We start from the raw sequence: 24,335 nt of genomic DNA, 5'->3' as shown, positions 1-24,335 counted from the left end.
GGACCAGCTGTAGTTTGTTTATTAAGCGTGCAGGGCAACCACCCATAATAGCATTACAATAATCTTGCCTTGATGTCATGAATGCATGAACTAATTGTTCTGCATTTTTCATTGAGAGCATATGACGTAATTTAAATATATTTTTATAATGAAAAAATGAGGTTTCATCTTTCAAATGAAAGATTGGTATTAGAGAGCACACCCAGGTTCCTAACTGACGACGAAGACTTGACAGAGCAGCCATCAAGTGTTAGACAGTATTCTAGGTTATTACGTGAGGAAGTTTTTTTGTTCAAAAAGTAGAAACTTTTTTTCAGAATTAAGTAGTAGGAAATTGCTAGTCATCCAGTTTTTTATATCTGCTATGCATTCCATTCATTTTGTTAATTGGTAAGTTTTGTCATGGCGTGAAGAAATATAGAGCTGAGTATCATTAGCATAACAGTGAAAACTAATGCCATGCTTCCTAATGATATCTCCTAAGGGAAGCATGTACAGAGTGAACAGCAACTAGTACTGTCCTTGTACTGAGCCTTGTGGTACGCCATACTGAACTTTTGATCGATAAGACATCTCTTCATTTACTGCTACAAACTGATAACGGTCAGAAAAGTATGTTTTAAACCATGCTAGTGTAATTCCACTAATGCCAACATAATTTTCGAGTCTATTTAAAGGAATGTTGTGGTCGATAGTGTCAAATGGAGCACTAAGATTGAGTAACACTAATAGAGAGATACAACCACGATCGGATGATAAGAGCAAATCATTTGTGACTCTAATGAGAGCTGTCTCAGTACTATGGTGCGGTCTAAATCCTGACTGGAAATTCTCACAGACATCATTTCTTTCTAAAAAGGAACATAGTTGTGAGGATACTGCCTTTCTATTATCTTTGGCATAAAAGGTAGATTCGAGATCGGCCTGTAATTGACTAATTCTGTAGGATCAAGTTGCGTTTTTTTTAACAAGCAGCTTAATCATAGCCAGCTTAAAAGTTTTCGGTACGTATCATAATGACAAAGATGAATTAATGATTAAGAATTAATTAAGAAGAGGATCTATGACCTCTGGAAGCATCTCTTTCAGTAGTTTAGTCGTTATAGGGTCTAACATACATTTTGTCGATTTAGATGATTTAACGAGTTTAGAAAACTCTTCCTCTCCCATAGCATGAATGAATCAAATTTTTCGTCAGTGAGTGTACAATGCACTGTCTGATGCGATACTGTAGTACACGGTTGCATAGTTATCATTTTCTCCCTTATATTATCAATCTTGTAAGTAAAGAAGTTCATTAAGTCATTACTGCTGTGCTGCTTGGAAACTTCTGGGCTTGAAACTTTATTTTTCGTTAGTTTAGCCACTGTTTCAAATAAATAACTAGGGTTTTGTTTATTTTATTCTAATAGGGTTGAAAAATAAGCAGATCTAGCAGATTTTAAGGCCTCTCTGTATGCAATCGTCTTCTCTTTCCATGAAATGCGAAATACCTCTAGCTTTGTTTTCTTCCAGTTGCGCTCCATTTAAATAAGTTTGGTCTTAGTTAGTTATTTGATGCTGTAAAAACGGGAATGTGATGTCATGATTGACAGCTGTGATTGACATCTTCTCTAAACAAAGTAGTCACTGGGGCACCGACAGACTTTTTGGGGGGATTTTCGGGGGAGATTTGAGCTTCAACTTTAATTTCTTCATGTCCATAACTGTTTATTTAACAAAGTAAATAAGTCAATTTTTTATTAACCGTTTCTGCGGGAGTGAAGGTGGGAGTCTATACAGGCCTATACAGTCACTACTTCCTTGTACCCAAAAAGGATGTCCCAAAAAGTTGCATACTTTCATATCCAAATAGCCCCCTATCATAGACCGTTTTTGAGATTCCTGTTCGAAGGGGTGGCCTACCAGTATACAGTCCTACCATTCGGAACGTCCCTGGCCCCACGCACTTTTATGAAGTGCATGGATGCAGCACTTTCCCCCCTGTGACAGAAGGGAAATGCCTCCACCACTGGCTCGTTCTGGCCCAGTCAGAGGTGGACCTAAATTCCCACAGATCTGTGCTCCTCAGCCAGTTGGTATGCCTTGGACTCAGAATCAATATAGCCAAGAGCTCACTGCTCCCCAGTCAGAGGATCTCCTTCCTTCTTCCACGAATGGCCCAGCCGCCTCCTTTATGCTTTTCCCCCAGTCGTGCTCATCCCTCAGGTCATCAAAGGGATCAGGGAAGGCAGACATGTAGTCCTTCTACTGGCCCCTCTCTGGCGAACCCAACCTTGATTCCCCGAGTTGATTCAGCTGCTCACAGCAGCCCCGTGGCCAATACCCCTGAGGAATGATCTCCTTTCCTAGGCGAACAGGACTATTTGGCACCCCTATCCCAAACTATGGGCCCTCCATGTTCGGCCCCTCGACGGGAGCTTACAGAAGGCCCAGCGAGAGTCCTAAGGACCATTTTTTAGGCTAGAGCTACGTCCACGAGACGCTTCTACGCCCTTAAGTGGTCTGTGTTCTCCAGCTGGTGCTCAGCCCTGAACCAGGACCCTGCAATATGCAAAGTACCAATGGTACTTTCATTTCTCCAGGAGCTACTCAATACGGGCCGTACCCCATCCACGCTCAAAGTCTATGTGGCGGCCATTGCAGTTTTCCATGACCCAGTGGCCAGCCAGTCATTAGAGAAAAGCGACATGATAGTTTGCTTCCTGAGGGGAGCAAAGAGGGTTCAACCCGCCACGTCCCCCTACAGTACCCCCAGGGCCTTATCAACAGTCCTCAGGACCCTCAAAGGGCCTCCTTTCAAGCCGCTACAAGCCACTCTCGCTCAAGACTGCACTACTGCTAGCCTTAGCATCGGTCAAGCGAGTAGAGGACTTCCAAGCACTCTGTGTGAGCGCTTCCTGTCTTGAGATTGGACCAGGTGACTCTTAAGTCGTCCAAAAGCCAAGGTATGGCTATGTGCCCAAAGTGCTTTGAACTGAGTTGAAGTAATTTCGCTTTCTGCAAAAAAAACAACGAAGAAAAAAATATATATACAAAGTTAAAATAAACACACAAGTCCCTGACAGCACTTCAGTAAATACACCACATCACCTGTGCATTATCTACATGGTTCAAACATTAATATAAATTAAAGCTATTTCCTTCAAGCTAATATGTTTCATTATATTAGATATTATAAAATATCTTTTATGTCAGAATTGCATATTGCACTCCACAAACATGAGGGTGAGTATTCGTAAATAATGATCTTATCATTTTCAGCTGAACAAGATGTTTCAATATGAGCTGCTTCTGCCTTCTGTCACCAGTTTACCACATCAGTCCCAGTTCTTTATCCCTGTGTGTGTGTGTGTGTGCGTTTCCTCAGATGTGGACGAGTGTGGCACTGAATTGGCTCGCTGTCCTTCGAACACGTACTGCTTCAACACAGACGGCTCTTATGAATGCAGAGGTCAGTCTCACACTAACACTCAGTGATACTGTGGTGTGTTTGCGTGTGCACTGACCCGAGTGTGTGTAGGTTGTGATCAGGCGTGTGTGGGCTGCATGGGGAGCGGACCGGCTCGCTGTAAGAAATGCTCTCGAGGCTTCAGAATCACTGGGGCAAAGTGTCTAGGTAAGACTTTTACCAAGCGTATTTAGATTCGATGCTTCTGTTGACATGATGTTTGATCAGATGATGATAAATCTCTCGTCAGACATCGATGAGTGTGCGGAGAGAGCCATCGCCTGCCCTGGACTCAATGAAGCATGTGTTAATGAGGAGGGTTCATTCCGTTGTGAGTGTGCCGAGGGATTCATCCGACGGGAAAGCATTTGTGTAGAGAATCTGCCACCTAGTGAGTGCAACACACACACTCAATCCTTCTGCTGCACACTAAAAGGCCACCCAGATAGCTACATTAGGGGCTTTTACACCGGAGGAACCTTTTCATAGGTCTTAGAATTTTTGGAATTTCCCGGATTTTGGCATGTTCGCACCGCAGGAACTAGGAACGATTTTAGTTCTAGGAACTCTTTTTGAGGAACTAATTTAGCTCCTACTTCAGAGTCGGGTCTAAACCAGTGCTATAGGAACTATCTGTGACGTAACTGTGCGCTGATTGGCCGAACACACACGAAACACCAGCACCCGCCATTTTTAAAAAGGCTGTGTAAACACAGATTATAGCCTATATTTTTACTGCAGAAACTAACTCTACGAACATGGAAAACATTTATCGATGGAGCTCCTTTACGCTGAGGAGAAAATCCAACGCGACTCTAAGGGAACCAAGAGAAACATGATAACTTCCTAGAACTACCTAGGGCCAAATCCCCTAGTTTTGGCCCAGATACGACCCACATCTGGTAACGTTGAATCCACATGTACCAGATGTTGGCTGGATCTTGGCCGACACTATGTTGCTTTCTGGGCATGTACACACTGCAGCTAGTTCAACTTTTAGTGCTTAATCCTGTTCAGTTCACACACAGTTCAGTCATTTACAGGAGTGAAAACCGCATTTACATACTTTCTACACAGTGTGTAAGAAACTAAGCAACTATGCAACTAGTTATTAAAGGGATAGTTCACCCAAAAAGTTGTGGGGCGCCATTGACTTTCATAGTATTTTTTTTCCATATTGTGGAAGTAAATGGTGCCCAAAAACTTTTTGCCTAAATGTTCTTCAAAATAGCAGGTCTGTGCAACGATGAATCGCGATTAATTACATCCAAAATAACATTTTGTGTTTACATAATATATGTGTGTGTACTGTGTCTAATATATACTGTGTATTTATATATATAAAATAATTATACAGAGCGCACACACACATATATTATGTAAACACAAACTTTTATTTTGGATGCGATTGTTTCACGGCCCTACCTCTGTGTTCAACAGAACAAAGAAATTCATACAGGTTTGGAACAACTTGAGAGTGAGTAAATGATGACAATAACTATCCCTTTAATGAGGCATTTAAATGCACATCTCTTCTTAATGAAAACCACAAGGAAAAAGGTACTTGTGTTGCCAGATCTTGCTATAAAAACAGTGATCAAGAACATATTAAATACAAAAGCTTCATATCAAACCCAAGACCAAAATATTGCGACCCGCATCTGCCCACTTTCATAACTCCATAAACTTGGTTGCTTTATGAGCAAATCATTTCCATCACAAGAGTCATTGTGCAGTTTAGTTGGTGCTCGTTTAGTGTACTGCGTACTGTAAGTGTAAAAGTTCATCGGGTTTGTCTGACTCAGCCATCATACACAGGTAGAGCATCAACTACACATTCTTTGCTATTCATTTACTAATGCTAAAACTAATGCATTCCTGAATCGTTCAGGAAGTGAAAAACAGAGGAAAGAAAATTAAATTGTGCATGACATTTAATTTCAAACAGGACCTAAAATTATCACTCGGCAAGCGCCAAATGCGAGTAGAAATCAGCGTTGGCGAGTTCATGAAACAGTATCACTCACCAGTTGGCCGGTAAAATTGTTATGAATTCTAACAATGCATACGTACTACCGGCACATCCGGGAACTTAACTGTCGATTTCCTCACCGCCCCCTTTTTAGGGGAAAATAAACTAGACTTCCCATAGACTTCAATACAGAATAGCATCACAAAACAACGTCCGTACACAGCCGACAGTCGTGAATAACTTAAGAAATCACTAAGATTATTCATGTCAAGTAATTCTATGTCCACCCTGCCTGCCATAGAGCGTGAAAGATACATCAACAAACTTAATTTGGTCAATTTAAAAACATGTCCCTTCATTCTCCCTGTTTCAAATTGGTGTAACAACCCACCCAGTGGGGTTATATATATATTATAAGATATATTATAATGTATATTATAAGACATAATATATATATTTATAGATGCTTACTTTCAAAAACGAAGTAAAATCATTCACTGGCTTACCATGGTTACTCAATGAGGTATGAGTAAATGTCTGGGTAAGACACCTCTGGCCACTGAGTTGGGTCATTACACCAGTTAGACGCTGGGAGAATGAAGGGACATGGTTTTTAAATAGACCAAATTAAGTTTGTTGATGTATCTTTCACGCTCTATGGCAGGCAGGGTGGACATATAATTGTGTCGCTATTTTGTACTGAAGTCTATGGGAAGTCTAGTTTATTTTCCCCTAAAAGTGGCCGTGAATCTGTTCAGAGACATTCTATGACGTTGCGCCGGTTGTAAGAATGAACTTGAACAAAAGTGAAAGTGAGCTAATTTTGTTACTCGCGCGCTGTGCGGAAGTTTTGTTTGCGCACACATCCGAAGTTCAGACAAAGTGCAAATACTAAACTGAGTCCTCGTTCATGTCTTCTTGCTCTTGAGCGGAAAATTCACACACAATTATGTCAAAAAATAGCGAACATCCTAGTAAACACAGTCGGTTATGTTTTAAGTGAATGTAAACAGTTGAGAAAGTAAATGCATGTGTACCAGTATCAGTATATTAGATCCGTGCATTCATTCTTAAAGTGACAGCGACCTAATATTCCTGCTACCTGTTTTTAAAGTTAATCAAACAACAAAGGACAGAGAAAAAATCACTCACTGCTCTTGGTTAAATAACTTTTGTAACTTTAATAAGGATTAATTAATAAGGATGTTTAATTTGTACAGTGAAGATTATGCAGTTATTTTACATTTGCTTACTCTATTGCATTTCTACGGAGCACCCCTAGTCCCACTTTGTCAAAATTAAAAATAATTATAACTATCTTGTGACCTCAAGATAGTATCTCGTGGCCTCAAGATAGTAACTCGTGGCCTCAAGATAGTAACTCGTGGCCTCAAGATAGTAACTCGTGGCCTCAAGATAGTAACTCGTGGCCTCAAGATAGTATCTCGTGGCCTCAAGATAGTAACTCGTGGCCTCAAGATAGTAACTCGTGGCCTCAAGATAGTAACTCGTGGCCTCAAGATAGTAACTCGTGGCCTCAAGATAGTAACTCGTGGCCATAAGATAGTAGCTCGTGGCCTCAAGATAGTAGCTCTTGGCCTCAAGATAGTAACTCGTGGCCTCAAGATAGTATCTCGTGGCCTCAAGATACTGTAGTAACTCGTGGCCTCAAGATACTGTAGTAACTCGTGGCCTCAAGATACTGTAGTAACTCGTGGGCCTCAAGATAGTAACTCGTGGCCTCAAGATACTGTAGTAACTCGTGGCCTCAAGATACTGTAGTAACTCGTGGCCTCAAGATACTGTAGTAACTCGTGGCCTCAAGATAGTAACTCGTGGCCTCAAGATACTGTAGTAACTCGTGGCCTCAAGATAGTATCTCGTGGCCTCAAGATAGTAACTCGTGGCCTCAAGATAGTATCTCGTGGCCTCAAGATACTGTAGTATCTCGTGGCCTCAAGATACTGTAGTATCTCGTGGCCTCAAGATACTGTAGTAACTCGTGGCCTCAAGATACTGTAGTAACTCGTGGCCTCAAGATACTGTAGTAACTCGTGGCCTCAAGATACTGTAGTAACTCGTGGCCTCAAGATAGTAACTCGTGGCCTCAAGATAGTATCTCGTGGCCTCAAGATAGTATCTCGTGGCCTCAAGATAGTATCTCGTGGCCTCAAGATACTGTAGTAACTCGTGGCCTCAAGATACTGTAGTAACTCGTGGCCTCAAGATACTGTAGTAACTCGTGGCCTCAAGATACTGTAGTAACTCGTGGCCTCAAGATAGTATCTCGTGGCCTCAAGATAGTAACTCGTGGCCTCAAGATAGTATCTCGTGGCCTCAAGATAGTAACTCGTGGCCTCAAGATAGTAACTCGTGGCCTCAAGATAGTGTATATTAAAGGAGAATGCACAATGGAGCAGCTTTTCACCCCAAAGCAGAAAGTGCACGCTAAAGCTGCCACCCGCTTAAGGCACTTCTATACACTTATCTTGAGGCCACGAGTTACTATCTTGAGGCCACGAGTTACTATCTTGAGGCCACGAGTTACTATCTTGAGGCCACGAGATACTATCTTGAGGCCACGAGTTACTATCTTGAGGCCACGAGTTACTATCTTGAGGCCACGAGTTCGTTATAATTTTTTTTTTTTTAAAGGGGGACTAGGGGGGCTCCGTACATTTCTGAACCTGAAAACTACTGTTTATTTCATTTGTATCTATGTTATATTGTATTTATTTGTGCTTTTGCTTGTGATCTGATTATTTCTTCTAATTTTATATTTTCTTTAATAATGTTTTAAATTTATATTTAGCTAGAAGTTTTTAGCTGTGGTCTTGAATTGGAATAGAGAATTGTGAATTTTCTCTGGTATCTAAAATTGTGTCATTACTGCCTGATTTTGTAAAAACAGTTTCATGGCTGATAAATATATATGGTAAATTTTCTAAAGTCATTGGCATGGCGGCAATAAGTTACTTTTAGGCTCTGATTACAAATAAGCACAATCCTAATTTTGCCTGTTATATAGGATGATGACTATCTTGTGCCAATTTAGGCCCCATCCACACTACTGCGTTTGTATGTTTTCTTCCGTTGTATGACAGCCAATCAGAGAGCCGAGAGTGAGCCGAGCGTCATCGTTTCTAAAGTCCTCCGTTTCAGGTCTTCGTTTTTGCTGTTTTAGTCTGGATGGGACAAACGTAGCAAAAGGTCTCCGTTTCTAAACTAAAATGTAGTAGTGTGGGTGGGGCCTTAGTCTTTTTCCTACGCTTCAGAAGAGTGCGAGCTGTACAGAAACACACGCTCTATAACCTGCTCTGTGTGTGTCTCTCAGCGGGTCCAGAGAAGGGTTTGTTTGACGACATGACGGATGATGAGGTGCTCGTTCTCCAGCAGATGTTCTTCGGTGTGGTGATCTGTGCGCTCGCTACTCTCGCCGCTAAAGGAGACATGGTGTTCACCGCTATCTTCATCGGTGGCGTGGCAGCGATGGCGGGATACTGGCTCTCGGAGAAGGGGGACCGCGTGCTCGACGGGATCCTGAAGGGACGCTGATGATCGAGGGACTCCACAGGGAACGTGAAGCTCCGGGATCAGTCGTGGCTCGAGGAATGCATGTCAGTCAGGGACGTTTAGGACGTGCTTCTGGGTAATGATGACGACGCTGCTGCTGAAAAGCTCTTTTACAACACTGTGTTTCAACAGTTCAGCTGCTGTGTTTATGAGACGCCACACGGTCAGCGAAGGGATATGGAGACGTGTGCAACCCGTTCAGGGAGAAAGACTGTACATATGTTGGCATGGACGTATTGGCACTGTCGTAACATAAAGGAATAGTTCAGGCTATAATAAACATTTCCTGATTAATGTTTCCCACCTAAAGGCCATCCAGGATGTACATGACTTTCTTTACTCAGCCAAAGAGAAATGAAGGTTTTGGAGGAAAACGATCTAATGTGAGTGAATGGTGCTCAACGCCGACCATTAAGCTTCAAAGTGTGACCGCAGGGTCTTAATCTAGCAAAACCATCATTTACAGGGAAAAAAAAATATACCATTTATTTATTTATTTATTTATTTACAACAAATGTTCGCCTTGGTCCAGCTCTGTAAACAATGGGGTTGTTCTTGCGTCTACATCCCGCGTGACCCTACCAACCCGCGTGACCCTGACCCAACCCGCGTGACCCTGACCCAACCCGCGTGACCCTGACCCAACCCACGTGACCCTGACCCAACCCGCGTGACCCTGACCAACACTCATACCTCACGCGTAGGGTTGGGAATTAAAAATACTAGAGGTCAGGAATCGGATACTTGTTATAAAATGTTATTTTCTATTCTTCTTATCGGTTTCTTTTTGAGCATTTCAATATGACTTTTAACCATTCAAGCACGAGACGATTCGCGCGCCGCTTTCTGGGCTGTACACACACCCAAAGTGTGCTCATAGAAAGTGGTGTTAATGTGATTTAAATCGCACGTGTATCAGTATATTGGATCCGAGCAGCTTTTAAAGTGACCGCACTAATATTCCTGCTGCCATCTCTATAATAACACCTATCTAACAACAAAAGATAAATATAAAAATTAACTCGTTCTTGATTGACTAACTTTTGTAATATTTATTTTATTTAAAAAGTGCAGTTATTTTACATTTAATTACAGTTTCTGTACCTGAATACCTGAAAATCTTCAAACTCTGTTTATTTCAATTGGTATCTTTGTTCTGTTGTATTTATTTATTGTGATTGCTTATTTTTTATTCTTCGTTTTAATTTATATTTATAATTTATATTAGTTAGGCTAGTTTTTCTATGGTGTTTTTAAACCACAGGCAAACTTTCCTTGTGTAATTGTAATTTAGCCTGTTGATTTGTGTTCATGATATTCAGCTACAATTAAATGTTTTGCAATAAGTGTTTTTGTTCACCTGATTGGAATCGAAATTAGGAATCGGAATCGATAAGCAGAATCGGAATCATTAAAATTCATACGATACCCAACCTTAGTCACGCGTGATCTTGCTAACGCGCATGAGCTCGTGAACTCAACCGTCTCGTGGATGTGCTTCACAGAGCTGGACAAAGATGAGCATTTGTAGTCAAAAAGTATATCATTTTTCCTGAAAAATGACCAGAAGAGAGGTTGACTGAATTTTATGAATAAAATATGAATTTTGAATAAATATGAATTTTGGGCCATCAAAAATGGTCTACGTTGCGCACCATTACCCTTGCATTAGATGAAGAAACATCCTGGAAGCTTCATTTCTCTTTGGCTGAGGAAAGAAAGTCATATATATCTTGGATGGCCCAGGGATGGGTAAATAATCAGGACATTTTTATTTTTGGATGAACTATTCCTTATTTACATGTTATTTACATCCCATTTATACACAAATAGGATATTAATTTATAACAAGTTCCCCAATGCAGAATAGCAAAACACTAAGGTTTCAGAGGAGATGATGAGTAAAGCAACATTTCCAAATGCATGAATGCAACACTGTCACAGAAGATGTGCAGTGTGTTTGATCTCCAATAAGGTGTGTGTGTGTGTGTGTGTGTGTGTGTGTGTGTGTGTGTGTGTGTGTGTGTGTGTGTGTGTGTGTGTGTGTGTGTGTGTGTCTGTGTTTTATGGCAAATCGTTTGATTAATTTCAGCAGGGTTCCCACATTCTTTGATCAATAAATGTTCATGATCACTAGATAAGGATTTTTAAATGAATCTTTTTGATTTCAGACCAATTTAAACTGGTTCAACAAATCTGTTGAACAATTGCAAACAAGAAATCATTGTGGCTTGCAAGTTTTACTGTTCACATAAGTGCTTAAAATGCTGCACTTTAAGCACAGCAAGAAAATGTACATTCATTATAGAAATTTCTAAAACTTGAAGATTCCATTAGCTAGTTTTAAAATGGGGATTTCCAGCTTTACTGATGTTTCCAGATTTTCTTCAGCCGTGGGAACCCTGTTTTAAATATGCAATGTGAAGAAAGCAGAAATGAATGTGATTGAGTTCTTCACCTTCAGTGTGTTCAGCACACGTGGCCTTCCAGTCATGTCTTCAGTCTCAGGACAGATGATTCAATGCATTGATCAGTGTGTGTGTGTGTGTGCATGCTTTAAATATTTCATCACAGCTTCTATTTATCTTGTTTTGTCATATTTATTTTCTTCCAGTGTGAATATGCCCTATAATGATTGACAGCTGAGACTGCGGGTGTGAATTCTGCCAGGCTTAATGTGAACTATGTGTTAGTAAATCTGTTGTTAGGGTGGAGGACACTGATTTCATTAAAAACCTATTTAATTGACAGGCTTTACTCATTTTTTTAACTGGTTACACAAGACTCGACAATAAACTACTCGAAAAAAAAAAATCTTTTATACACGCTTTTTGCAAATATGAACGCCAAGCAACAAGCCAAGAACGCTTCATCACAGTATTGCACAGATCGTTTATAAAAATGCTTAATTTGCTCAATTTAGCAACTGTCGCTATATTTAGACTTTGGATTGCAATGTGTAAATGAGAACAGCTTTCCTGTATTTGGCTATAATATTAAAGGACAGTATGTGTGCGTGGATTAAAAGAGAAAACTGATGTAAACTGCCATAAGACAGAAGTACAGTCAAACCAAAAATGATTCAGACAACAGATATCACTTTATTTATTTTTTCACTAGTGTGTGCAGGACACTATGACCCTTCCCAGTTTAATCTAACGCAGTACCTGTATTTAAAAAAAAAAGGTTTTATAAAGATAATAGATGACGAAGTGTTAGTATCAATGGATCAAGTGTTGCCGAAAAAGCTGCAACTTCAGCCATTTCTTGGAGACGTCCACGGACTCATCATCTCCGGTTGAGGAAAGACCCGGCGATGGTCTGAGGAAGAGATTTAGTGTCTCTGAGATTTGCACCACAACACAGCGCTCACTTTCACAGCACACGTATCTGGACGGCACGCCAGTCTGAAGTTATCTAATTGTGTAGTTAAATTTAACAGCTGACAGATATTCAACCAAATGCATGTGTGAGACAGTCTAACAGAAGGACGGACAAAACTGATTTAATTTAATAAGAGATTTAATAACTTCTGTTCATATTTTATTACCATTTTCTAAACTATAGCAAATAAACTGTGATAATGTGAGGATTGTTGAAGGTGTCTGAATAAATTTTGTTTTGGCTGAATGACTTGATTGAATGACTTAATTGGTGCATGACGTCATATGGCGACACTTTTCAAGAAGGCTTTGGCAACTTTCCATTGAAAATAGTTGGCAACACTTTTAATTGAAAACCCTTCCTCCAATCACATTTCAGCATCCAATCAATTCCCTGTGGATGAGTGCTAGATTTGCCCATCATCAAATACACTGTATTTTCTTTCAGGAAATATATTACAAAAGTGAACTGGGTTCTGGATACCATTTCACACTGGCTTCATTAAATCCAAAACATGTACAAAAGATAAAAAGCTCCTTTATTTTTTACACATCATTGCCTCAAACATTTCTTTTGAACTGATGAACAAACATGATAAACACTTAAAACAGGTCATGTTTTCAGGAGGTAAAAAACCACATCAATGCATCTGATCTCTGATTCACTTACGCTACTGCAGATATTATGCTTTATTAAAATGAGTAAAATCAGATTCCTAAGCGCTCCTGGTTTCTCCACAGCCAGGCGTGATACTCGTTGAGCTTATGGTCGTCTGGCGTCACCTGCAGGACACACACACACACACACACACACACGTCAGCTGCGTGATGATGTCCCACAGATAACTTAATCTGGATTGAAAGACTGAAGGGCTAGAAGTATTATGTTATGACAATAACGATTCTTCAATGACGTTTCTTTTCTTCAAGCATTTAATTTAAATAAATATATATGAGGAACTAAAACAAGGAAACAGTTTATACCTCTCTCCACTCCTCCACACAGAAGATTCGGTACGAGTCATTGCCGTATTTTCCGATGCCGTGGAGCTCGATGGGATATCGCCAGGATTTACTCAGATACTCGTCTGACAAACGAGAGAAACGTCACACAATCATGAGACGGCCACAATGCCAAACAACACAACGCAATAACATCCATCGCAATACTTCATTTTACATCTATGAAAGTTTGTTTCCAGAAGGAAATAAGCAAAGAAGGTAATTGCGATTTATTAATCTCACAATTCAGACTTTTTCTTGCAATTTCGAGTTTATAACTCGCAATTCTAACTTTTTTCTTGCAATTCTGACTTTTTTCTCGCAATTGTTTTTTTTAATAATGACAACATAAAAAAGGTAAGTCGCAATTTTAACTTTTTTTCCCTCACAATTCCGAGTTTATGACTTGCAATTTTAGTTTTATATCTCGCAAATCTGTATTTATTTCTCGCAATCACAAGTTTTTAACTCATGATTTTTAATCTCACAATTTTGATTAATTTCTTGGAATTCCGCAATTCCTCACAACAAGCGCCATTTTGTCTCATATTTCTGTTTCTTGAACTGCAAGTTTATACCTCACAATTTTGGCTTTTTTCTCACAATTGCAAGAAACAAACTAAGCATCGTGAATTTTTTTTACTCTGTGGCAGAAACAAGCTTCCATAGATATTTATTCTGAATATATATATTGTGACTGATATAAATCACTACATGAAAAAGCCCTACAGTCTTCACGCTGAATGAAACTAGCTATGTTTATATAATGAACATGTTTATGTATGTATGTTTATGTGATTACGCACCAGAGAAGCGCACGAGTGTTTTGGCGCGGATCGTACTGAGACCCAGTGGCTTCAGTAAACGGGACACAGGCCTCCAGTCACTCGCTCGGGTCACGTCTGCGCTCGGGTAACGCTGGAGAAACTCCCACAGCATCGGGATCGCCATCTTACCTGGAAGAGGAACACATGAAAATCACATGCACATCCATCTGCCGGTTCAAACCCTCATGAACGCTCTGCAGCGGTCCATATCGGCAGCAACACACAATATTACAACTGATTTCAATACAGTTTGGTGTCAATGCTTGTAACAAAGAGGTCATGGGCTCGATTCCCAGGGAAACATGTATTGATCAAATTTAATGTGTACCTTGATTGCAGTTAAAAGCTGCCAAATACATAAATGTTCACTGCCGTTTAAAAATTTTGGAACAGTAATATTGTTAAATATTATTAAAATTTTAAATAACTGTTTTCTATTTGAAATTTTATAAATGTAATTTATTTCTGTGATCAAAGCTGAATTTTCAGCATCATTACTCCAATCTTCAGAAATCATTCTAATATGATGATTTGATGATCAAGAAACATTTATGATTATTATCAATGTAAAACAGTTATGTAAAAAAATTCTCTGAATTTTTTGATGAATAGAAAGTTAAAAAGAACTACATTTATTTGAAATAGAATCTTTTGTAACATTATAAATGTCTTTACTGTAACTTTTGATCAATTAAATTCATCCTTCATGAATAAAAGTATAGATTTTTTTTCTTCAAAAAATAAAATAAAAATTCTTACTGACCCCAAAACTTTTGAACGGTAGTGTTTAATCTTACAAAAGCTTTCTATTTCAGATAAATGTTGTTCTTTAGAACTATCTATTCATCAGAGAATCCTGAAATAAAAATGTACACAACTGTTTTCAACATTGATAATATGTTATCATATTACAATGATTTCTGAAGGATCATGTGCACGAATAGGAATTTCGCTAGAAAGGCAAATCTACTTTGAGTGTAATGAAACGAGCCAAGGCACATTGGCATGCGATAATTGCATCAGCTGCGCTGCATCACGGCACGTGCATATAATGAGCAGAAGGTGCATCACATCTTCCCGAGTCGATGACCGGGCTGCCCCTGCGTGGCACAGCAGATGTGGCGACGGGATGTTGCGTCCCTGTTCCCTCCCTTAGGGAACGAGGGTTAGATACGTAACCGAGATGTTCCCCTTCAGTCGATCACTCCGACGCCACGTCCTTACCAAAGGCCACAGCGCCCTGTGTAACCCTCCTACTCCATCTTACATGATGGGACAGGGCTTACACTGAAGTCCATCATTGCTGTTCCGACTCATTGAGACTATTGGATAACACTGGGAAAGTGTGCCCTTTCAGTTAGGAAGGAGAACGCTGCGGAAGCCACATTCTTCCCCAAAGGAGTTATGTGGAGATATACATATGGACTAACCCGAAGGTTGCACTGCATATGATATACTGGGTGACTTAGCCCAAGGGAAAGACACAGGTTTCTGTTTAGGAGCAACTGTGGAAGAATACACATATGGGATCCCTGCTGGGTCGCACATATGGAACCCAGCCAAGACCCGGTTCTCAAGGATTCAGAGGGATATAGGCCTGGCGCAAGACGCTCCGCCATGTCCGGCTGCCGAAGGGTGACAGAGGACTCAACAGGATTTGAGGCGCAGCAAGCCGACAAGAGACAGGCCTCTCTGTGCTTCTAGCCCTTTTATGAGATAACACAGGAGGAAACCGGCTTCACACGTAGGCTATAGAACCTAATGAACGTGTTGGGTGTCGCCTGGCCCGTAGCTCTATAAATCTGTCAGTGAGGCACCATGTGTCAGCGCCCAGGAGGATGCAACACTTCTTGTTGAGTGAGCTCATAACCTGAGCGGGGAGGGCACGCCTTGGGCTTCGTAAGCCAAGGCGATAGCATCCACTATGCAGTGGGCTAACCTCTGCTTGGAGACAACCTTTCCCTTCTGCTGGCCTCTGTAACAGACAAATGCTGCCAATGCAGCCAACATCAAAGTCTTTATAGACAGAATCTTTAAGTCTGCATCCTGAAGTGCTCGGAGCACCAGAGCAAGGTCCCAAGAGGGTATGGAGGGGGGTCGAGGAGGATTTAACCGTCTCACCAACCTAAGGAACCTGATGACCAGGTCGTGCTTCCCTACTGATTTGCCATCTATGTGGTCGTGATATGCTGAAATAGCGGCAGTATCCACTTTGAGGGTGGAGGGAGACAGCCCTCACTCCAAACCTTACTGCAAGAAGGAAAGCCTATCGAACATCTTCAGGGGTCTTCTCGGAGACAGGAACACCAGTCGACGAACAGATTCCACTTCAAGGCGTACGCACGTCTCATGGCATGCTCTTTCCATTGGGATGGTGTTAAGTGCCTCTGGCAGTACGTCACCTAGAACTTCCGCGTCCCGTTAACCTTCAGTGCGCTGGCCTGATGGACCTGTAGCAACGCCATAGCGTGTATGGCAGAGGCTGCTTCCCCACAGCCCTGATAAGCCTTGCCGGCAAGTTCCGACAAGTGCTTACAGTCCCGGGAAGGAAGACAGGGATCCCCCCCTGCCAGGTGGAATTAGGGCACAGTTGCATAGCAACGGCTATGTATCCCTTAGCAGCCCCGCCATCAAGGGTGGTCAGGGAGGAGGAGCCACCAGGACGGTTTCAGGCAGTAAAAGTCCACGTCTTAGTGAGCTCCTCCAGCATTCTCATGCTGAGAACCGGCACAAGCCACCCTGAGAAACCAATTGTCCAGCCTCGAGGGCTCGGGAGATGGTGGTGGGCTCCACATGAGCCCGATCCTCTCAGCGACAAGTGAGTTCTTGACTGCAACTCCGAGATGGTCATCTTCCCGCAATGGGTGCATGACTCATCTATGAACACTGCTTCAGCGTGTCTAAGGCTATGTTTACACGGAAACGATCTGAAGAGAAAACGCAAAAGTGGCGTTGTGTTATCACTTTTTATTCTGCGTTTTGACGAGCGTTATGGGGGGGGAAATCTGCGTGCATATGGTGACCCAAAAGTGTGTGAAATTCGATGTAATATGCACTCCAGGCAGCTAGGTGGCAATGTGAAGCACTGCCACACAACAACACCAAGTCTGCGCGCCTCCGTACAACCTTCCTTCTACTTCTCTCCCTAGTAGCGCGAAATCAAAACATGGCGAAGCGAACAGCAGAAAGACTCTTGTACGTTTATCAGAGCTGCTAGGGCAACTTGAAGGTCCGACGTATGGAAAGAATCTGACATGTTGGTTGTTATTTTCCTGTACTGGCGCATGCCTGTGACCAGGGGTTAAAGTGGGCCAGAACGATTCGGAACTGCGTTCCGGCACCTCAGATAAATTAATAAATAAATAAATAGATTCATTAATCTAAATGAATCTCGCTGGTCCCGAGATGGGCCAACTGACCGACCAACCTCGCTTCCTCCCCGCTGAACGCGAGCGATTACAAATGCGTGAAATGCACTCACGGTGGTTGAGCGCGGTAAAGTTAGCAAAGTTAGTTTTAGGTTCGATATTTCACCGGACATTTGTTTTCCCTTGCCACTGTTCTATAGGGTCGGCAGTCTTACAAACATATCAATAGCAGGATTAGTTTTAAGATTATGTAACCATTATCGACATTAAATATTCATTCAAAATCAACTACGTGCATTAATGCTGCATATTTATACCTGAGAATGCTATGACGCGTTTCCACAACGCATGCCTAATGCCTGGTTCAAATTACACGATTTTTTTTGTCTTTTACGATAGTCACTGTGTCAGATTACACGATTTTGACTCCTAAAATCTTGTCGTGTCGTGGACAAGAAACATGTCAGACTACACGTTGCTTCCTGACCAGTCATCGCGTGCCGTCTTTAACGATGCGCGTGATGTCATTGAGAAGGCGAAACTGTAGCGAGTGACTTCCGTAAACGAACGTAAACAAACAATGGATGTGGCGGTGAGTGTTGTATTGGCTGTCCTGTGTTCAGAAAACTTAAAAAAAGAAAGAAAACCCTACAATGGACACGTTCCTGGATTGCTCGAAGAGGACAGTATTGGCTGTCAATCCTCCAAAGAGAACTTGAGGTAAAATATTGTTTTCTTACGAACCTTTCCTCCATGTCATAACTCCACCTAGTAGCACCATCGTCTCTCTTTCCTTTCGCCATTTTTGAAAGTTGTGTACGGAAAAGCTTCTGTGCTCCTATTGGTCAACCTCATACATGTGACGGAACCCGTCGTGGACGACCGTTTAAAAAATTAAACATGCTAGTCTTTTTGTCGTGAAGCATCGCAGACGCGACGTAGGTTGTCGCCCACTATGACACACTATACGAGATGATACGATCGAATCTTGCGTCCCGACGCCCGTTGTCGTTTATGAATCCCCACGAGACCCTACGTCAAACGGATCGTGACAAAATCGGGCTAAAATCGTGTAATCTGAACCAGGCATAAGGGAACGTCTGCCAATTCCACCAACTGTGTTAGCCAATCATTTGTATTATTTTAAATTACTTTTCAAATTCAAAAGCTTGTAGAAGGTTCTTATTGGCAATGCTGATCTGGTAGCCTTGAGTAAATTAACTTATCTAAGAAAAGGATTCATAAAACTCATCAGTTGAGCCTGTTTACTTTCTTCACTGACACAGACGAAAATGAAAAGACTATCAGTCAAAGTTCAGCTTTAGGAGTGGATGAAATAGACTGAGAGAAAAAGAAAGATTAAGATGAGAGAGCAGGTACTGACAAATAATCTAATACACACTGACATGGTTTTAAAGCTATTTATTATCCCTTTTTTGGCCTTCAAAAGCCTTAAATTGCATATATGTAGGTCAGAGAAATCAACATTTTCTCGGGGGCGTATGCCCCCGAACCGCCCTAGTAGACATAGTATTGTCATCATATCAGTATTGATGGACCAAAAAAAAACCATTCAAATATCAAGTAAATAAGTATTGTGATACTTGGTGCCACAGTGACACTCTTGTCCCAAAAAGTATTGCTATACCACAATACTCAATATGTTGTCCCACAGTGAGTCATTTTTCCCTGTTGCACGTACACAAAATTTGACGGTTCCCCCATCTACCAAATCCCACTTTAACCACTGCCTGTGACGTAAACGCGTACGCGACGAGAGCAATTGTGAGCAGATTTGCGTTTTTACCCTTTAGATGGGAACGCGACGGTGGAGCGTTTTTAAGATTTCCACTCTGGAGGGTGGTTTCACTTTTTTGCGTTTTTAAGCCCCAAAAATGCCGTCGCCATGTAAACGAAAGGCACATCTGATAAAATATTTATAAGTTTTCACCTGCGAGCGTTCTCTAGTAAACAGGGCCTAAAGCCCTGATACACTGATCGTGACCATCCCTCGGTGACAGGTTGAGCTTGCGTCTTTTTAAAGATGACATTCAATCTATGTGTTTCTGGATGCCGTCGTTACCTATGTAAGCTCTTTTAGAGAAAGCTCTTACCAGTGCTGAAGCACACAGGGGAACAGCCGCAGCAACACAGACAGGGATTTAGTGCAGCCTGTCGTGTGCTTTCCTCTCTGTTACCAGCTGTGAAAACATATTTTTCACGCTCTCCCACAGCGCTACCAACCAGCGGTAAAAACAGCCCTTTCTTTTTGCTCAGATGTAAAACACACACACACAGACACACACAAAAAGGAGGAAACAAAACAAAGATGAATCTGGCCCTGGCACTGCCTCGCCAACACTGAAGAATAAAAGAGTCTTCTCCAAAGAGCTGCTCGTTTTCTTTGTAGTCAAACACACGCTCATTAGAGCTGGCAGGCACAAACCGCTCGGCTCCTCTGCGAAAACCTGAAGATGTGATGCACCTGCAGCTCATTATATGCGTGTGCGCAGCTGATGCAATTATCGCATGCCAATGTGCATTGGCTCGTTTAGTTACGCTCGAAGTAGATTGGCCTCTGTAGCGAGATCTCTATTCGTCGGTCACCGACTTGGCGTCAGAGCGACCGACTGAAGGGGAAAATCAGCGATAAAAACAGATGTTATGAATGTGTTATTATACCGCTGGTCTTGTTGAGGAAGATGGAGGCCACCAGGAGCTTCCAGGGGTCGTGAAACAGCGTCTCCTGCACCAGATTGAAGGGCGAGCGCGGCGGAGTCCATTTCTTCAAGGCTTTGCGTTTTGGGCGGCTCAGATCTGACAGAGAAATATTTATAACTCATCATGGTTCATTAAGTGTCCAGCAACAAATTTGTGTTCAAATGAATTAGAAGAGATTTTTTACGGTTACATAGTGTGTGATTTTGAGTCGATGCACTGAGAGAGAGAGAGAGAGAGAGAGAGAAAGAGTGAGAGAGAGAGAGAGAGAGAGAGAGAGAGAGAGAGAGAGAGAGAGAGAGAGAGAGAGAGAGAGAGAGAGAGAGAGAGACTATCTATCTACAGGCACAACTATTCCATATGCTTACAAAATCTTCATTCATATTTGAATAACTGGTTAGGATGTCAGTTTTCCTATTCCGGACAGCACTTTTGGCCACTACTCACCCAAACAGCAACGTAGTATCGGCCCAGATCCGGCCCACATTCGGTACGCGTTGAATCCACATGTACCAGATGTGGGCCGGATCTGGACCGACACTATGTTGCTGTCTGGGAACACACAGCTTTCAAAACGTTACGCTTTGGTTCAGTCACAGTATCACTCAATAAAAACCTACCATTATTCCTTCTACTGAAGTACGGACTGGTTTTCCGCTTCTCTGCAAATAACTTCAACCCTAAAAAGAACATGATTACAGAGCTATTACAAATTACCATATTTTTAAATGATTACATCCTTCCCTCTGGTAATTAAAACAATTTAAAAATAAATAAATAATTGAGTGTTCATCAGAGGGTTCCAAGACCCCAGGACTTTTGTCGCACTTGAACCACGAATACACAAAAAAGAAAATTGAATGGATTCGAGGAGTTTTGTGGTTGAAATTCAAAAAAGTAACAAATCCTTCCCTCACGGGTCAATGTGACCGCCATAGGAATGAATGGAATGCGAGGATTGCTTCAGTACACATAGAAAAACCTAAAAATGCTCAAAATTCAAACTAAAAATGCTAAAACTTTATCCAAAAAATTATTTTAGAATGTCTACATGTGTATCTAAATGCATATTGAAATGAACTTTAGGACCCAGAGGAACAGCTCTTTTACTCCATATACAGTAATAAGGCCATAGAGTCATGAAATATCATGTTATATTATTATTTTTCCACAAGAGGTCAGCAAAGATTCCCAATGTAAGATATTTTGAGCTGAATTAAAAGGGTTATGCATGAAATTGTGAGTTATTTTTTAATTTAAATTGAAAGAATGTGAGTAATATGCTTAAATTACTATTTATTTATTTATTATTTATTCATCAAATCTAGTAACTTAAAGGTAAATAAAATAAAATAAATCTCCCAAAAAATGTAACATTAAAAATAGAAAAAATATGATCAAAATTAAATTAAATAAGTTTCCTGGACAATAAAAAATTAGGTATGATTTTAGGGCTTCGGGTCATTTTGACCCGCGAGGGAAAGATTTGTTACAAAGTGCGAGTGAAGGACGAAGGTTAAACGTGTGGTAAAAGGGAATGGTATTCTGGGTTCATATTTATAAGGAAAAACTTACTGTTCTCAGTGTTTCTAGAGGGCGACACACAGTCTGTGTGTTTCAGACTCTTGTTTTCCTCCTCTACTCCTCCTGTCGTCTCTAACCGATCGAGTTCTTGGCTCTCAGAAGCAGAAATGTCTGAATGTTCATCTAGAGTTGGATTCAATCGATTCACTCGTTCATCTTCCAGGCTGATCTGCTCTCCGCTCTCTCTCTTCTCGTCTCTCCCCTCGTACACGTCTTCATCTGCCGTCACTCCAGCACGGTCTTCCTCTTTCAGCGTCCTTCTCGTTTGTTGACTTTCAGACACTGAGAAGTCAAAGTCGCTGATCTGCAGCTCCATGTTTGTTTGTGAGAGCAAGAATCTGTGCAGCTGAGTCTTGGATCTGAAGATCTTGCCCTGAGGACTGAGAGAGCAAGTCACATCTGATTCACAATCACAGTGTACATGCACACCCAATGTAAAAAAAATGCAATGTCAACGCAAATAAATAACGCTTAATAAACAGCTCAATCTAGCTTCAATGCAACGCTGTTGAAACACCTAAAGTGGCTCAGACCAATCAGACCGAGCACCACAACCCTCTTGTAGCCAATCAGCAACAGGGGGCGGAGCAATGAAGGGAGGGGTGTGTTTGTTTGGGTGTTGATTTCAAATATCAACAGCGTTTCTCAGAAATCGCCTACTGCACCTTTAAATGATCAGATTGTAAAAGAGACACTGCCTTATGAAATCATGTAGAGCTGGTCTTTTCAATCTTTTAGAGGGCAAACGTGATCATCTTCATGAGACAGACCCCCTTCCTAAAATTTAAAAGGCAGCTATATATTTATATGCAAAAGACCCGATAGAACTTATCCAGTGAAAACTATTATTATAAAAATATTATTTGGAAAGTGTTTAGTTTGTATTGCATTACATTATTTTTTTAAACTAAACTAATGTCAGATGTATTTATTTATTATGTATTTACAAAAATATTTTTATTGATAAATCACTTTTTATTTTAATAACACTTATTTATTTGTTGCCCAGTTTCAAACCCCCTGATAAAGCACGAGAGTCTCTCGACAAACAAGCTTAAAACTTTACGAATCTTTTGTTTCGAATCAGTTTTCCGGAGCGCGTCATCATAACTGATTCACTCGCTTCTCAGCGGCGAACCATTGAACAAGTGTGGGTTTACAGTCTATGGTTTTACCTGATCTCTGATCAATTTTATACATTGTAGACGTTTAAATGAGACATTCGTATAATTAAAAGGAATGAAAGTAGTTAATAATCTGCCCTGTTTAGCTAAGCAATACCTAGAACGAACAAAACAAGCTCTGGAAATTGATAAAATAACACATTGCACAGACAATTAATGTTTAATGGTATTAGATGTATTATACTTTGTGCAGTAGGATTCGTAAAAGCTGTTTTTATGCATGTTTGGCCTGAATTTTTGTTGAATTTACACGGCTTTGGCAAGCAGGAGTCACCAGCGTTCGAACACTTAGAAACAGTGAATCAACTGATTCGAATCTTTGAAAAGCTTCGTTTCTCGCATGACAACAAACACACACCTGATGATGTAGACATCGACTTTCCCCGCTGTTTTACCGCTTTGTCTCTCTCTCATCTCTCTCCTCCAGCCCGAGGCTCTCTGCGTCTCAGATATCGACATTCTCAAGCACACAATGCGAAACGAACAATAAATACTTCGGTTATTATGACGCTGTGGCGCGTCGTCCGTGTTCAGAACACATGATTCTCTCGTGGGCAGTGAACTGATTCACATTAGCCCATTAGACTCCAATGACAGCGGCATGAACCGCGTTTAACGAACAATTTCAGATCAACCTAAAGGATTCACATTATAATGTAAACACTGGTATTGCTATACGGAAGCTCAGAGACAGAGTTTTGGATATACATTTGTGTTCTTTCGACACCTAGTGCTTCGGAGGATAATAACGGCAGTTTAAAAGTTTCTCGATCTCTTGTCAATTATATCTCGATACGTTCACTTTATACGTTTTAAGTTCACTAGAACGTCTTTGCTTAAAAGTGTGCTAACCATAAGGCATATTTAGCATATTTAGTGTGCTCGTCCACCCAGTAACCAATTTCCTAGTTACCATTGTGAATACTGATAAAGTGGGACAGTTAAGCTTCATTTCTATATTTACATGTTTATGCTTCCATGACGAAAAATAAATACTGAGCTTATCATAAGCAAGAATGTGATAAAAAAAGGTTATTTGGCTATGACACCACATCCGGGGGTGTGGTTCACCATATTCAACAACCTTGCAGTGAACTGTGATGGTAAAGTAAAATGTATTGCATTCTGAGGTGAATAATGTTAAGATTGTAAAAATAAAAAAACTCGTGGATCTTTTTTTAAATTTTAATCTATTTTGTTATAGGATGCAATGGTGAATCAGATTTTTAAAATATTACATTCGTATTAATCTTTTAGTTTTTATGTGATTTTC

The 24,335-nt window shown here is 40.9% G+C and overlaps 2 protein-coding genes across 3 annotated transcripts in view; one reads left to right on the top strand and one right to left on the bottom strand.

The window, feature by feature from the left end:
* creld1b (CRELD disulfide isomerase 1b) overlaps window positions 1-11,744 on the top strand; it is a 28,341-nt gene extending 16,597 nt beyond the window's left edge. The window contains exons 8-11 of the mRNA XM_077197251.1: window positions 3,371-3,454; window positions 3,524-3,619; window positions 3,702-3,842; window positions 8,758-11,744. Of these exons, the coding sequence (XP_077053366.1) occupies window positions 3,371-3,454; window positions 3,524-3,619; window positions 3,702-3,842; window positions 8,758-8,978 (542 nt within the window). The 3' untranslated portion in view covers window positions 8,979-11,744. The remainder of the gene's footprint in view (window positions 1-3,370; window positions 3,455-3,523; window positions 3,620-3,701; window positions 3,843-8,757) is intronic.
* Window positions 11,745-12,897: 1,153 nt separating this feature from the next.
* Window positions 12,898-23,766, bottom strand: mbd4 (methyl-CpG binding domain protein 4). 2 transcript variants are annotated; one of them, XM_077197247.1, is made up of 7 exons: window positions 23,421-23,766; window positions 21,870-22,258; window positions 20,915-20,974; window positions 20,259-20,393; window positions 14,188-14,337; window positions 13,364-13,467; window positions 12,898-13,162 (listed from the first exon to the last, which is right to left on the bottom strand). In XM_077197247.1, exons 1-7 carry the CDS (start codon window positions 23,519-23,521, stop codon window positions 13,088-13,090), a joined length of 1,014 nt encoding a protein of 337 aa, XP_077053362.1. In that variant the 5' UTR covers window positions 23,522-23,766; the 3' UTR covers window positions 12,898-13,087. The 2 variants fall into 2 exon arrangements, with proteins under 2 accessions (XP_077053362.1, XP_077053363.1); XM_077197248.1 differs by lacking the exon at window positions 20,915-20,974 and having other exon boundaries at window positions 23,421-23,659.
* Between the last annotated feature and the right edge of the window lie 569 nt (window positions 23,767-24,335).

This window comes from Siphateles boraxobius, unplaced genomic scaffold (genome assembly GCF_051911475.1).
Source record: "Siphateles boraxobius isolate OS27281-9 unplaced genomic scaffold, OSU_SipBor_1 38, whole genome shotgun sequence".
NCBI lineage: Eukaryota > Metazoa > Chordata > Actinopteri > Cypriniformes > Leuciscidae > Siphateles > Siphateles boraxobius.
The sequence above is the reverse complement of the archived record's forward strand: the minus strand, read 5'-3'. Positions and strand labels throughout refer to the sequence as shown.